The sequence below is a fragment of the Meles meles genome, chromosome 1, assembly GCF_922984935.1.
Source record: "Meles meles chromosome 1, mMelMel3.1 paternal haplotype, whole genome shotgun sequence".
Classification (NCBI taxonomy): Eukaryota; Metazoa; Chordata; class Mammalia; order Carnivora; family Mustelidae; genus Meles; species Meles meles.
In genome coordinates, this window is record NC_060066.1 from 87,639,058 (window position 1) to 87,655,874 (window position 16,817).

The 16,817-nt window shown below is 36.8% G+C and overlaps 1 protein-coding gene across 1 annotated transcript in view; it reads right to left on the reverse strand.

Annotated features, from left to right (window-relative positions):
• Positions 1–12,222, reverse strand: part of DNAJC5B (DnaJ heat shock protein family (Hsp40) member C5 beta) — a 61,358-nt gene extending 49,136 nt beyond the window's left edge. Inside the window, exons 1-3 of the mRNA XM_045978454.1 lie at positions 12,151–12,222; positions 10,121–10,240; positions 3,463–3,590 (exon numbers count right to left, since the gene is read on the reverse strand). Of these exons, the coding sequence (XP_045834410.1) occupies positions 3,463–3,581 (119 nt within the window). The 5' untranslated portion in view covers positions 3,582–3,590; positions 10,121–10,240; positions 12,151–12,222. The remainder of the gene's footprint in view (positions 1–3,462; positions 3,591–10,120; positions 10,241–12,150) is intronic.
• Positions 12,223–16,817: the final 4,595 nt, after the last annotated feature.

Genomic DNA, 16,817 nt, shown 5'->3' on the forward strand with positions numbered 1-16,817 from the left:
ATCTTTTCTCATTCAAGTTACAATTTTCTTGTTTTTTTTTTTTTAGTATGATAAGTGATTTTAATTGTATCTGGAAAATTTTGCTATTATGTTAGGAGACTCTAGGTCTTACTTAAATTTTTTATTTTAACAGGCATTGACTCTGTTTAGATTTAGCATGTTGGTCATAGGCTACTTTTATGGGCAGTGGCTCCAATGACAGTTTGATTTTCAGAACTTTGATGGTACTATGTTTGTCTTCTTTGTCTCCTGCCTCTGAGACTGCACTGGTACTTGTTGGTACTAGCTGAGGAAGTGAAAGGAGCTTCCCAGGCTGAGTGGCTTGGTGCCATTATGTGGAGAAAGGGAATCTCCAGGCTGCAGAAACAAAAAACACTTTTTGGGTTGGGTGCAGTGAAAGAATCCTACCTGCTAATCTCCCCTGTCAGGTGAAGTCCCTGGGTAGGAGAAAGGAGTCTCAGATGGTGGGAAAGTTCTCTGGTAGTTTACTGTTTGGGGAACATTCAGTTTGTTCTCCTTGCTATTTCTTCTGGGCTTGTCTAGAGTTGTTTCTAGGACTCCTGATTAGTTTAGAGGAAGAATAAAGCTGTCTGCTTTCTCTTGCTAGATTGGGTATCAGGAAAGGCTGGGCCTGGGATATAGTCTCTTGGATGGAGAATCAGAGCATGCCCTGCCACTGTGTTGTTCCCTTGGTCCTCTGGTGCCTAACTAATTCATCTTCCTGTTTCTACTTTTTAGGGTTCTTCTTTAGTTGTCACTTGTGTTATTTCCAAGGCTTTTAGTTATGCTTGACAGGAAGGAGCAGAGAGAAACAAGTCTACACCATTTTGCTCAGATCAGAAGATCTCCATATAAGCTTATAGAAGCCTAAAATCTCTCTAGAAGGTATACAAAGAATTGTGTTTCCTGAGGAGGGAACCTAGGGAATATGAAGTAGAAGGGAAAGTTTTTTTGTATATGTGTTTGCATGTTCTTATTTTAATCAGGTGAATATATTATCTGTTCAAAAATAAAAATAAAATGTAGAAGAAGAAATCTAATTCAGCCTTGCTTTCAAGAGCACAACTAAGCATTGCAACATTGGTCAAGCAGAGTATGCATTCAATAGTTTGTAATTTTATCAAATTTCACTGACTTTTAATTTCACTATATTGTGACTGCTTTGATCAAGATCTCTGAATATAAGAATAATGTTCTCAGTGGGTTTCCAGCCTGCTCATACATTTTGAATAATAACTTGCAGAATACAAATGTGTAATTTAGATAGAAGTAGATGCTTTTGGCAGCATACTAGCACCCTAATCAGCTGGAAAAAATGATATTTGTATGACATTAAAACAAAATTAATAGCAGGACACTGATTACATGAAAAGATTTTAGGTTGTAATTATTAAACTTGCAAACAACTCAGCATAATTAGTGCCTTAATTAGGATATGACCTGAAAATTTAGCTTACAAAATTAACTGAGGCAATTAAAAGTCACATTTGTAAAGTAAAGTGGGTTTTAAGGCTTACAAGGTAGTTAGGTATCACTCTTTTTCTCATTTGGGGGAGCATCTTTATAGGTAATACGCTTGCAGTGTAATTACTTTGATTCCAAACCCCCACTTCCAGCATGGTGCCTCAGCCTGAAGCCTCAAAAGTCAAGTCTAATAACTTTCAGCCAAGGGCATCTATCCACAGGAGGTTGAACAGCTCCCAGGTACAATTCTAAATAACTCTGGGGAGCAATAAAACAACAAAGACTTTCTGTCCCCAGTACCTTAAGTGAAACATAAACTAGAAGATCGATAGTGACTTTGGATCAAGCTCCTTGACCATTTTCACAGAACTGTTTGGGTCCAAATGGCAATTTTCACCCCTGTCATTTATTCTTCACATGCTTCTTGAAGGCATTTCAGGTCCCACGGTTTACCACATGGTGAGGGTTACAATCCAAAGTCAAAGAATTTCCCATCAGTACATAGAAATGGAGAAGTCAATAAATATTTGTGGGCTAGTGATTTGGGAAAAAATAAATCTAGACTCTTACCTTCATACCATATGTCATAATAAACTCCAAATGGATCAAAGATTTAATGTGAAAATAAATTATAAATGTACTGAAAGAAGACCTAGGTTAATATTTTTATAATATTATAATGAAGAGTAGCTTTTTAAACATGACAGATAAAATCCACAAAGAAAATTACTAGCAAATTTGTCTTCATAATTCTAAACTCTCATATGTCAAAAAATATATACACTCTAAGTTTTAAAAAACCAAATTCAAGGTCAAATCAAGAAGTAACCAATTAAAATCTGAAAGTTTCATTTATATTTTGATTTAATTTTTCCTCTAAAGGCACAGCTTTATTCCTTGATAAGGAAATAAGGGGGATCTGAGTGGATCAGTCGATTGAATATCCAACTTTTGATTTTGGCTTAGGTCATGATCTCAGAATTGTGAGACAGAGCCTTGTATGGAGTTCTGTAGTAACAGGGAGTCTGCTTAGGATTCTCACTCTCCCTCTCCCTCAGCTCCTCCTCCCCACTCCTACTTACACGCTATAATTTATTAAATAAATAAATAATCTTTAAATAATCTTTAAAAAGAAAATAATGAAATACTTGGAAATATACATCATGATTTACATGTAGGAATATCAAATATAGGAAGAAATTAAAATAACTTAAACTTTAAAAAAATAGCTCAAAGTGATGATACTACAGGATGACTATAAGCTTCATTAAAAAATTCAGTATTTAATAATACCAAGATATTTACATGATAGAACCTTGTTAAAAAATAGGGGGTATTGACAAATCCAATTTGATTTTTAAATGTCTTATCTAGACAGAAAAAAAAGACTAGAAGAAAACAAAATATCAATAATTACTGATAGAGATATTATTATGAATAAATGTTATTGTCTTCACTTTGAGCAATTTCAAATTTTATACAGTATTTCCTGTTCAATACTTTTTAAATTTCTTGGATCTCTAAAGAAAAATATATTTGAGTTTTTCCCAATTATATATAACTTTGAACTAGATCAGATATGAAAAATCAAAATTGAAGACTTAAAAAGCATAGCATAAACTATGACAATTGTGACAACCCCCCCTCCACTTTTTAAAATCCCTCTACCAGATTCCATGATGCTATATCATTTAAGTTAAATTAAAACTCCTGGTCATTCTCAGTGATCTCTGTCTTTCTCTCACACTGAAGGCCTAGAACACAGGTTCCTTTTTATAAGGCCCCAAATCATGAGAGTATTCTTTTAAAAAGTCGGTTTCATACTTGTCTATTTCTAACAGTCTATGTTGTAGAACAGGGGACATGAGGTTCAAAACTGCGATTACTTGGTCTTGGCAAGAAGCTTTTGTCTTTAATTGGGGGCCTATGACATTTTACCTATCACAAAATAACTGTTGCTAGTAGTAGAAGGATGTCATCATTGAACTTTCTCTGTACCTGTAGGTTTTCTTAATTTCTTCATTTGATGCTCCCTTATGGAGACCAAGAATTTCATATAGAGCTTCTCCAGATGTAGACAAAGTCCTCTGTCTTTGGTTAGGTATGTTACATGCCATTTTCTCAGGCTGTGAAAGCAGAGAAGGGAAATAGCCATGAAGGTTATGCATACTGGGTCCCACTATCTAAAGAGAAAGACAGTTTATCTCCAACCTTTTGCAAAATGACAATCTAAAGTACATTTGTGTGCTAGCCGCATAAGGAGAGGAGAAAGGGGTTAGGAGAGCCAAAAGTAGAGCTTCAAGTCAGGGTGTTAAAGGCTACAGGCAGTCATGTAAATGGAATATGGCTTTGTCCACATGGTTAAATAGAAGTGAAATGTTATCTAAATACCTGGCTAATTCAGAATTGTTGGAAATAAATCCTCACTGGTCAGCCTATGTCAATTCTTTTTTGCCAGAATTTGCACAGCTATTTTTTGGTATATTTTCCAAATTTAGCGAGCAGTGGAAATAATCTTCCACTTTACTTTGATTCTATTGGCCTTGCCATTGTTAGAGCAAGAGTTTTAAAAATAAATTAAAAAAAGAAAGAAAGAAAACTTTTTGAAGTATCAGAGGGAAAAAATCATCTGGGAGCCAGGATAGAACTTCTCCTTTGCACCTGTAGGATGTCAGAGTCCCCCATGGTGCTCATGGGTTTTGCACCTGAGATAGATCATTTCCTTATGGTCTATCCAGAAGGAATGGGGCTACCCCTAAGACCCAGATAAAATCTGCCTTCCATGCTCTGGCTCTATGGCAGCAAAGATAAGCAAGCATACCTAGGGGCATTCCTGCATCCACCACTCAACCTCTCTCTAAGGCTTAAGGTCTTCATTTATAATAAAAGGATACTAAAACCCACGTCACAAGGATATTTTAGGGATTTAGAAATAATGTATATAATATATGCAGGACATAATGGGTTCAAAGAATAATATAATTATTTTTTATTAAAGGCAGCACCATATGTAATTCAGAGACTGCACTGTAGTCAGATTTTTCAGAATATTGGCCTTGCCATGACCAGCTGAATGACCTTCCCTATCTGTGAACTAGAGACTGAAATGTGCCTAAAATCCTGGGGCTGTTATAAGAATTAAACATATTCATATATTAAAGAAGAGAAAACATACACCAGTGCTCATACACCAATGTTCACCATTATTTATAACAGCCAAAAGGTAGAAACAACCCAAATGTCCATGAACAGATGAAAGAAAATGTGGTGTACAATGAAATATTATTCAGCCATAAAAAGAAATGGAATTTTGATACATGCTATGGTATAGATGAAACTTAATAGTATGCTAAGTGAAATAAACTAGTCACAAAAGGACAAATATTATATAATTCCTCTTATATGAGATGCCTTGAATAAATAAATTTGTCAAGACAAAAAGTAGAGTAGGGGTTATCAAGGACTGTGGAGGCATGCGGAATGATGAATTATTTAATGGGCACAGAGTTTCTGTTTGGATGATAAAAAAAAATCTAGAAATAGTGGTGATTAGAAAGCATTGTGATTGTACTTGGTATCACTGAATTGTACCCTTAAAAATAGTTCAAAGAGTAAATGTTAAATTTTGCAACAAATACAAAACAAGGGGAAAACATTTACTTAGATTGCAAAGTCCTTAGATTACAAGGGCTGGAAGTTCCTTGAAAATCACTGTACATTTCTTAGCTTTGAGCCTTGTACAGCCGGTGTTATAAGCATGAATGAATGAATATGCCAGGACTCAGGAGATGGTCTTAGGACTGTGGAGACACTCACGTCCAACATAGGAAATCCCTGCTGACAACAGCTGAACTGGACATCCCAGTGGTGGATGGGGTTGAATGGAGCTGACCTCCCAACTCTGTTCTCACCAGACTAATGACAAACCAAACCAATATATGCAAGAGCAGAGCCACTAGATGTCAACTAGTGGGTCGGGTGGCCTTAGGGGTCCCTGAGACCCCAGTGTTGTACCGTGAGTGTTTGTGGTCTTAAAAAGAATTCAATGAACAACAATATGAGGAATTCCAAAATATTTTTGTGAGCTTTGAAGAGTACTGATAAAAGTCAGACCTGGGCAAAAATCTTGCCTAAAGACACCAAGGACGAGGGCTTTTTTTGTGGCATGGCTGCATCGTCCCTTCCTCATTCAGCTTCTTGTGAAACTAGTGTCCATGGAGGCCAGAAGGACCCCAGTCCCAAATTCCTGGTTCACACAAGGATAAGAGGAGAAGGAATCTGATTTTGCATGCCACAAAACAAAGTCTAATGTCCATACTGACTAGCAGCCATTCAGTAAATTGTGCACTTACTTTCATTACTGCTCTAACTTACATTTCTTGCCTACCCATCACAACTTCCCTAGGGAGTAAGCAATTCAAGGCTTGGGGTATGTCATTCATCTCTGTGTTTCAGTCCTACAGGTAAGCCCTGTCTTAGAATCACAGCCCAGCTGATTATTCACAATTGAAGGAAGAAGTACCCAAATGTCTGACACCCTCTCTACTTCATTCCCTGCCCCCTCTGTCCTACTACCACCAAACAAAGAAATGGTCGACATACTGATGCTCTCCACCATACATTCACCCAGGTTCCTGGGAATGGAGGCAACCAGCCAGTCTCTCACAAGTCATACTAAATGCCACAAATGAGTGGGGTTTGGAAGACAGGTATTTCTGTGTGGCTTTGTGGACAAGGAGTAGGGCCACAAGATCCCCAGAGTCACACACTAAGACAGTATCAACATAATAATTCAAATTTTAGGACTGCCCGATAGGGAGTTAGGGGTTATATAAGCCGGCTTAACAAATGCCTTTTGGGAAATTTGGGCCATAGATCATTGTAGCAGACCACTTTACTATTAGTCTATTAGCTCTCCTTTTTCTGGGTGATACTGATTCCCACTGCAACATATGCCCTTCCTGACACCTGCTCCAGTCTTACCTGATCTCAGTTGAGGAGAGAGAGAGAGTGGGTACCAAGGCAGACCAATAGAAGTCCTTCCCTAGCAATTTTTTAATATACAGGAAGTTCTTGCAGATGGTAAAACCAGTAAAATGTAAAATTTAGGCAGTACTGGCTGACCTGAAATGAGAGAGATTCAAACTGATCTGCAGAAGGGAGTCATAGATGGAGAGAGAGACCCAGTAGAATTCAGTCTTCTGTTCCAGTTGTTTCAGAGTGCACTTACAACTCTTCCCCTCCCACAGCTTGCCAATCAACTTTTCCTTGAATTTAGCCAAAAAAATTCCTCTCCACACACAAATTTACACACTTTTTTTTTTCTTTTGAGCATATTTTAGCTAGGTTTTTTTCACTGTTAACCCAAACTCCTAAGTGTCATGTACTCTCTCAATTAAACACCACCAGTGGTTCCTCCATGGACTTCCAAGCCAGGCTAATCTTAAATTATTGCATCTACTCATCTTTTAAGTTGAATGTGGCTTCCTGGTACTTGGAAATGAATACTTTGGGGAAATAACAACATAAACTAAGATATTCAAACAGATTCATTCAGATGTATTGTGTAGATGTTACTAGTACAGATAAAAGGAGCAGTGATAAATCTGGGTTAAGACACTTTCATAGCAAGACAATTATATGATCTCTCTGATATGAGGAATCTGAGAGGCAGAGCAGGGGATTGTGGGAGGTAGGGAGGGAAAAAATGAAACAAGATGGGACGGGGGAGGGAGACAAACCATAAGAGACTCTTAATCTCAGGAAACAAAGGGAGGGTAGATGGGGTGTGGGCGGGAGGGACAGGGTGACTGGGTTATGGACATTGGGGAGGGTATGTTCTATGGTAAGTGCTGTGAATTAAGCAAGACTGAAGATTCACAGACCTATACCCCTGATAAATAATATATCGTATGTTAATTTTTAAAAATAAAAATAAATAAATAAATGTAAAAATTAAAAATAACACTTTCACAGCAAAAGTTTATGGATAGCTATTAGTGAGAACTAAGAAGAAATGAAATTATGACAAGTAGTTATCTTTGCTTTATCTATTTATGTCTATATTCAGCATTCCAAAGAAACAGTTTGGATTTGAGGGGAAAAATGTATTCACTCTTCATCTATTTCATGAAATAAGAGATATCATGGCTCCCATTAATCAACAGATGTCCTAAAATTAATCTTAACAAGACACAGACATGCACAATTTCCACAATTGTGAGCATCGTGCTCCATGACCAGCTTGGATTCCCTCCTACTTGGATCTTGTCACTAATCCAGGAAAAGGATTTATACTTACTGAAGATAATCTGCTAAACAGATTATGGTAATACCCACAGCAGAAAATTCAATTATTTATTCAAGTCCTGCAATGCAGGCCAAGTCTGTTAGGATATTTCAGACTAATATGAAATACAAAACTGTAAGCTAATAATGAAACTAGTGTTTAGAGTTTAAACAAGTACTGAGGATAGAACAAGGAGGAATTATCTGGAAGGCAGGGATTCTGCTTTGTGCCCCCAGAGGCCCAACATTGTGTCTGGGATGCATTAGGTGTGTGATAAATGTCTGTTGGGTAATTAAATCAAAACTGACTGGTTAACTCGAATGAAAAAGTTAGGGAGAACATCACAGAAAAGATGAAATCTAGGCTAATAATAATACAACCACTTATTTCTGTAGAAATTGGCACAAATTTCTATTACAGTCCTTGTATCTAAGCCTAATATTGGATCTGCATTGATGTGTAACCAGTGACTCTCTTGATCATTTATTTGTATAACTGAAAAGGATAGAGGATTTCTGGGCTTAGGGTCTGAAAGAGAAGGGAGGACATTCTCACATTGTGACTGGGACTTTTTTAGGATTTATGGTTCCTTACCCCATGGCTATCCCTCTACACATTCCTCTTCCCGATAGAAAAAAGGAAGGCAGATTCCATCTCTCAAATAGTTTCACATGTAGAAACTCACACCCAGGAAAACGTGGTAGGTAAATTGGTATTACTTTGGTTTATGTATTTTTTCAAATTCCCTCTTTCAGAAATCCAATCATACTGTAATCCATTCCTACTGAAAAAAATTCCAGTAGCTGACTTGTTTTTTTGGTGTGGATTGAACAATATGTAGAGTGAGTTGTTATAAAGAATTTGGAAATACTATGTTTCATCTACTTTGCTCTATTCCCAAAAGATTTCCTTTCAAACAGATAAAGTCTGTTAAGATACTTTTTAAAAAGAGCCTTTTTATATCACCATTGGAACATAAGATAAAGACAGTTGGTCAATAGTTGGTCGGTGTGGTTAGTTGTGGCTAATTTTACAGATAGAAACATAAAGGGACCAAAAAAACTGTAGAATTGCTCTCTGTACATCAAACAGCAACAATGTGCTTCCTTTTCTGTCTCCTTACTGATATAGAAACCAGACTCTTCATACATTATTGATGTAGATGACATTTAGTTTCAAATTCAGTGGTGTAATACATTGAAACTTTTAGTCGTTTTAATATATAAAAATAGATATGTGCTCTGAGAACATACTAATTACAAAGTAATAGTTAAAATGTCTTGTAAAACCTCTCCTTAAATAACCTTAAACTAAATACTAAATAATGAAGCCATACTCTTCTTTAATTCCTTATATAAAATATAATTTTTATGAATTCTTTTTCTGTAGACTTTTGAATTCTAATATTCCTATGTAAAATTCAAGTCTTTATTATTTATTCATAGTCCCTCATCTATATAAGCCATCCAATGAAGAAAAAATGTTGTTATGCAAAATTATTAAGTAATTTAATTTTGATCATCCAGTACATGATACTTAATCTTCTGAACTTAAATTACTTTTTTGGTACATTACAATGCCATTAACATCATAATTTCTTAAAGCACTGACACTATATGGTTACTACTAAAACACCTACAGCTCACCTGTCTTTTGATAAGAGATATAATCAAAAGAAGGTTTAGTAGTCCAATGATGGTGGGCATCCAATTCAAAATAAACACTGATTTTAAAGATTCTAATTCCAGGAGTCTAACAAATGCTGTTTTAAATTCTTCGTGTTGACATAAAATGTTCCTTTCAAAGCAAATTAAAAAAAAGTTTCACCTATATCTATTATGTGAATTCTCAAAAATGGAAAAAAAATCAAACTATACCTTTCTTGAAAGGTTTTCTTCAGGACCAGGAAATGAATGTGGGCAAGGGAAATTAGATCATCAAACAGAGCAAAAACACTTCCAGTGGGTGTCCTTGGGGAAACCAACGTGCTTTACCATTTTATTATTACTTCTGTGATTCCTCCATTGAAATCTACTTAGTGAAGCAAAACTTCCTTATTCAAATAACATTGTATCTTAAAGCTAAGCACACGTCCAAAATGCTAATCTTATGTTTAAAAGTAATAATTCTCCCTAGCATAATTACTTATTATAGAAAGATAATTATCTCTTAATTGCATTGGCACTTATATAAATAGCAACTTGAAGATGGGAAAACTTGGAAATGTTACAAATAACCCACAGTACCTGTTCCTATAACTCCGATTCAGTGTTCTCAAAACAGGAGCAACTTGCTGTTTTTAACTGGTCTGGAAATAGATGTGCAAAGAAATAAAGGGAGGCAACAATGAAAGGAGCAATTCTGTACCTGTTCCACTGTTTCAAAGCAAAAGGCTACTCCTTTCCATTGTTCTCATCCAGAGTTAAGCAGGTCAGTGGAGTCAGATTACTTTTCATTTGTTACTCTATCAGCCAATTCGTTATCCCTCTGGAAAACATAACAAAGGGAGAATAAAACATTCATGACAGTAAAGGTTGCCATTACAAAGTACCAGGTGATACCAAATGTTACATTAACTGTTGATTATGAGTCAGCTGGTGCTTGGATCAACCAAATGCTACCATGGAACTGCCTCCAGGTTTCTATCAGAATAGCCGATTAAGAAAATATGCAGGAATAAAAAGTGTTGATGAGGATGTAGAAGGTAAGGAACTGTTGGTGGGAATGTAAATTGATGCAGTCACTCTGGAAAACAGTACAGAGTTTCCTCAAAAATTTAAAAATATAAATACAATCCAATTATTCTACATCTTGAAAGACAAATACCATATGATTTCACTTATATGTGGAATCTAAAAACAAAACTAAACCAGAAACAGATTCATAAATACAAAGAACAAACTGATGGTTGTCAAAGGGGTGGAGAGTTCAGTGAAATAGGGAAAGGGAATTAATGGGTACAAACTTCCAACTGTAAAATAAGTCACAGGATAAAAATTATAGCATAGGAAATTAGTCAATAATATTGCAAGAACATCGTATGGTGACAGATGATAACTACACTTACCATTATGAGCGTTTCATAATGTATGTATGTAATTGTTAATTCATTATGTTGTACATCTGAAATTAATATAGCATTGTATGACAACTATACTTCAACAATTAGAAAAATACTGGAAAGACCATGTAACATTAATAAAGAGGAGAGTTTAACTGCTCATTACATTAATCGGTAATTAATTTTCATATCTAAACAATTTACTCAAATCTTGGTCAAGAGGCACCGAGTCCTACGGATAAATGCAGTGATTTTAAGAATGAAGGAACCTCTTGTTAAAACAATGTCCTAACTTTCATATACAACAGAAAGTCACATGAAAGGACAATTCTTAAGATTTTGAGTAAGATCCTATAACTGAAAATGTCTTAAATCAAATGAGATAGATGTTACTCTGAATTTGGCACAGTGGGGTCTGGTTCCTGAGGCTGAAGGCAGAATATAAGGTGTGCTGCTAGCACAACAGGTAGCAAGCCTAGGTTATTTTGTGTGAACATTTCGGAGCAGTTTTGTCTCTAGATAGCATTGGGTTTTTGTTTTGTTTTGTTTTTTTGTTTTTGTTTTTGTTTTTTTAGATACAGAGGAATAAAAAGCTCTATCTCATAGAACCTGATTTCTAGCCAGAGTTTAGGAAGCAACCTATCATCATGCAGAGAAGTGGGTGGGGGAGGAGAGCTAAAAACATTTAGAACGAAAATAGTATCAGCTTAAAGGCAACATCCTTTGATGAAATGAAAAAGTTGCTATAATAATATGAAATTATGGCTGACTGTTTTAAAAAATTATAGCTTATGCTTCAAATTCAGTTTAATATTTTTAGGAACATTCATTATTTTTATATAATGAACCACTTATTAAATCTTCTTAATCATTACTTTTTAATCTTTAAATGTGTTGCATAAGCCATGAGTTTGAAAATTGTCTAAGTATTGCAATACTTCTATGTGAAGTAGAACTGTATCTGTGTCTCAAAGAGAGAACACACAGCTTCTTATTCATCTAGTCATTCAGCTATTAGTCACCTACTAGGTCTGAGCCCTGGGCTCAAGGCTAGAAATATAGGGGCAAACAAAATCAAAGGTAAACTTTCAGTTTGTGGTCAGAGTTGCAGTCTACCAAGAAAGGCAGGTATTAATCAGATGATCACTCAGATAAGCATATAAGTGAAGCTTCGGAGAGATGTTCTAAGACCATGTACAACAGTGTAACAGAGCAAAGAAAGTTACCCTGAACAAAAATAACCAAGCAGAGCTCTGAAAAGAGCTAGAGGAAGGGGTTGCTGGTAGAAGCAAAACATATTCCGAGCAGTTGGAAGAGTACATTCCATTGAACATACCTGTCCCACGGTGCTTAAATTGGAGAAATAAAAGAAATATGCAGACGTATGCTCTCATACATAGGATTTCAGCACATGCCTATGCATATATGGCTTCTGGGGTATCATCTAAAGATAGAGCCAGAGATTAATGGATTCATATTCCACTTAACCAGGTGAGACTTTCCAGAAGCAGTGTATTTCAAGTGATATTTGTAAAAGGAAAGAAGTAATGGCAAGCACACAAATAATTCCTCAATACGAGATGCACTAAGTGTACTGTAAAAGCATTGCCAATTGAATCATTCAAGTTTAAAGAGGAGAGCTTAGGAGATATTCCAAGATTGAGCAAAAGCTGCTCTCTCTGGGAGGTAGAAAATTGGGGAGAGAACCATATATGGTGAGAAGGGAGTAGTTTACATGCCAGTTTTCCCTGTGTTTTCTGTTTATGAGGTCTTTGCCATTCCCTTAGGCGCTCCTAGGGACCTTTTATGCTCCTCTCTCTGTTGCTGCATAGAGTTAGGCTTATTATAAGAAATGACTAGTACCGCAGCACAGAAGCTGCAGCATGTACCAGAGGAATTTGGATATTTAACCAAAATAGTCTATCAGTCATGAAAATCAGAGTAAACAGTTTCTTTTAAATTTCATATCTTGGCAGGTACAACTATCACTCATCTTTGAACATACAATATGGAAGAGCATGTAGTGCCCCACAAATCCTATTCAAAATAGCCTAACAGGATGAACAGAGGCAATATTAGCAACATTGTTACTATTTTTACTATCTCTTTACATTGTGTTAGTATTGCAATGTATGGAGTTCGGGTTATCCTTCTGTAAATTTCAAAGAGAAGAGTCTTTTGAGCAAGCTTCCTTCTGTTAAGTGAATTTAGAAAGGAAAAAAGCAGGTGCTTTCTTGATTGTGTAAAATGAAGAGGCTATTGGCTACCACACCAGTGATATCTCAGACAGAGCAATCATGGCATTTCTCTGTAAAATCAGATTTTTATATATGGTTTAGAAGAACAAATTATTTAATTCCTATCATGTTTCATATTTTTCCAAAGTTAAAAAATGTCCCTTTTAAAGAGAAGTTACAAAGGGATGGTATTTTAATGTGCTAAATCTATACGTACATAGAAAGTGTGAGAATATAGAATCATAGAAGGCTAAAGAGGAAGAAGAAGAGGGGAACTCTTTCTAGAATTGCTCAGAAAGATTTTTTTAGAATTCTGTTGCCCAGGCCCTACTAGATTATCCCAAAGCAAAATCTCTGAGTTATCCTGAAGTAAAATCTCAGGGTGGGGCGAGGCTCAGGCATTTTTAGGATTCCACCTGGTTCTAAAGAGCTGAGCAGGTTGAGAGCCACTGTTCATCACTTCTTTTATTCACTAGATCTCATGGACAGAGACATCTTGCTTAAGTAACATAGAAAATGTCTGCCAACCAAGCAGCTCTCTGGAGGAATTTTTCACTACTTGGGTTTCCTAAGAAAACATTTACTAAAGATAATTGCATCTGTGTTATTAAACACAAAATAGAATTTGACTTAGCCTAATTTAACTTAGGAAAGACTATCCAAAAACAACATTCCTGTTTCTTAGACCATAAGTCACTATAAGCCTGTGTCTTCTCTGTAAAATGAAATAGGAACCTTTCTATTTCTCAGACCTTTTATCAAAGTCTGCTACGGCGTGCCAAGATTACACCAGGAATTTTTATAAACATAGATCTAATGATTGTCTTCTCGGGTTGGGATTTAGGCAACTGCTAAGAAGTTATTCTCTTCCTACCCCCTAAAATAAGAGCAGAGTAGACTGGAAGTTTCCAAGAATTTGAATGGGCATTCCTGGTAGATTTCGTCTGAAATCTCTTAATTCATTAGTAGGTAGAGTCAGTTGCACCGCAAAGGGAAATTGCTCCCCTGTTGTCACACTGTGCAGAGCACTACAGTGGAAATTGTGAGGTTCAGAGGTGGTGATGATGATGATGACATGATGATAGTCACTAACACGTGTTAACTAGATTAGCTCATTGAAATCCTACAAAAGTATAAGGTGGTTGGGGTGCCTGGGTGGCTCAGTGGGTTAAGCCGCTGCCTTTGGCTCAGGTCATGATCTCAGGGTCCTGGGATCGAGTCCCGCATCGGGCTCTCTGCTCAGCAGGGGGCCTGCTTCCCTCTCTTTCTCTGTCTGCCTCTCTGCCTACTTGTGATCTCTTTCTGTCAAGTGAATAAATAAAATCTTTAAAAAAAAAAGTATGAGGTGATCCTTTCACATCCTTATTTTACAGAGGAAGAGTGTAAAATTATTTTAGAGAGGAGAGGTTAAATGAATTGCCCAAGGTCACCAACAAGTAAGCAGTAGACCCAGGTTTTGAAACTGGCTGGCCTTCCATAGTCTAAGCTCGGACTTGAGAGTTTTGCTTCAGAAGCTTACCGCTTGCTTAATTGCAGGGACTGCTGCCTGCGATAGTCCCTTGCTTATCAACCTGTGACTGAGCCAGATAGTGTATGTGGGAAAGCTCAAGAAAAAAAAATTGTTGGAATAACGACAAACAAGGAACTACCACAAGCACATTCATTCATGAGGTCTACCTTGTAGTTTGGGGTCAAGGACAGTATCTAGTTAAGTAAGCTCTGAGTCTGAGACCTGTGTTACTAGGAAAAAAAAAAAATTGACCAAGACTTGTCCCCTGGTCAGGAAATGCAGTATATATTTCATAGGCGTGAAGCTTAAACACCTTATCACTTACTTACACTAAGCCATTACTGTAATAATCAAGGAGGCTTCCCATCCAACAGAAGTGTTTCTTTGACAAAATGTCTGTAACATTTTGTTACATTTGTCTGTAACATTGATCCTTGTTTTTAACCAATAGTTTTTCTCTGTTCGCAGTAGCCCAAGGTGTTCCTTATGTTAATTAGCTAAAAAACTTAGAAGGCAAAAACTTTTGCTCAAGGCAAAAGACCTCCATGATAGAGTTTCCAGTACAAAGGGATTGTTCTGCAAATTGTTGTCTGAATGTAGCTAAACATCCTATGAAAACAGTACATGGAAAGCAATATAGTTTTCATCCCTATTTGTTTGACATTTAAGTGGTAGTTTAATAACAGTATTGACCTAACATATATCTTTATCTTAACTCTAATGAAGCCCCCTTTCAGGAGAAACCTCACCCAGGAATGCAAGCTGGTGCAACCACTCTGGAAAACAGCATGGAGGTTCCTCAAAAAGTTGAAAACAGAGCTACCCTATGATCCAGCAATTGCACTACTGGGTATTTACCCTAAAGATACAAACGTAGTGATCCGAAGGGGCACATGCACCCGAATATTTATAGCAGCAATGTCCACAATAGCCAAACTATGGAAAGAACCTAGATGTCCATCAACAGATGAATGGATAAAGAAGATGTGGTATATATATACAATGGAATACTATGCAACCATCAAAAGAAATGAAATCTTGCCATTTGCGATGATGTGGATGGAACTAGAGGGTATTATGCTTAACGAAATAAGTCAGTCGGAGAAAGACAACTATCATATGATCTCCCTGATATTAGGAAGTGGAGATGCCATGTGGGGGGTTTGGGGGCTGGGAAAAGAATAAATGAAACAAGATGGGATTGGGAGGGAGACAAACAATAAGAAACTCTTAATGTCACAAAACAGAGGGTGGGGGAGGGGGTAGGGAGAGGGTGGTGGGGTAATGGACATTGGGGAGTGCGATGGTGTGTGCTGTGAAGTGTATAAACCTGGCAATTCACAGACCTGTACCTCTGGGGCTATTAATACATTATACGTTTATAAAAAATTTAAAAATTTCATTTAAAAAATTTTTAAAAGAAAGAAAGAAAAGAGAAGCCTCACCCAGCCCAGGGAAAAAACAAATATTTGAAAGAAAAGGAATTGCTAAGGACGCCCTCTAGAGACCAGTAACTGCACTTTTATCCCACCTGGTAATTTCCCAAGTATTTTCACTGGTCATTACAGCGTTTGATACTCAATGCTCATTTTTGGAAAGAATAACAGGCTGAGTGTGGTCATGTGACTTCCCCAAGCATGAGCGTCAATGATGAGGGACAAAAAGCTGGAACTGAAGTGAACTCTAAGTGCCCTGCTTCCAAATTCTGTTGTTTTATATCCTTAAGTAGAAAGGCGTATTGAGCAATATAATTGTAAATGACAAAGAGAATCTTTTCTTATTGGTGTGCACAGCCAAACAGCCCCTGTGATGATCACAGGCCTGGGAAGCAAAGCAGTCCTCTGTGCCTTCTAGGTCTGCTGCACCAAGATTTTTGCACCAATTTCTACTGTCCAAAGTGAATCTTTTCATTGTTACATTTCATCTTATTCATCTGAAAAATGACAATTACCTGGTGCCTTCTATTTTAGATATACATTCTTCCCTCATTTTGTCAAAGTTTTCCCTTTCAGCTGGCCCACTAAATTGCAACCAACCCATTATCACAACTTCTGGTCTACAAGACCTTCTTGTATCTTATATAGTAAATGGTACTTTGCTATTGATGACATACCAGACAAAACATGCCATTGCTAAGAACAATCTTGATCTCCACTGAGGGCCAGTGGAAGGTGCTCAGAAATGAATGACTAAAGCTTAGCTGCCTCTCCCAGGGGGTGAATGTGGACAAATCCCTTTCTGGATGAGTCATGTAAT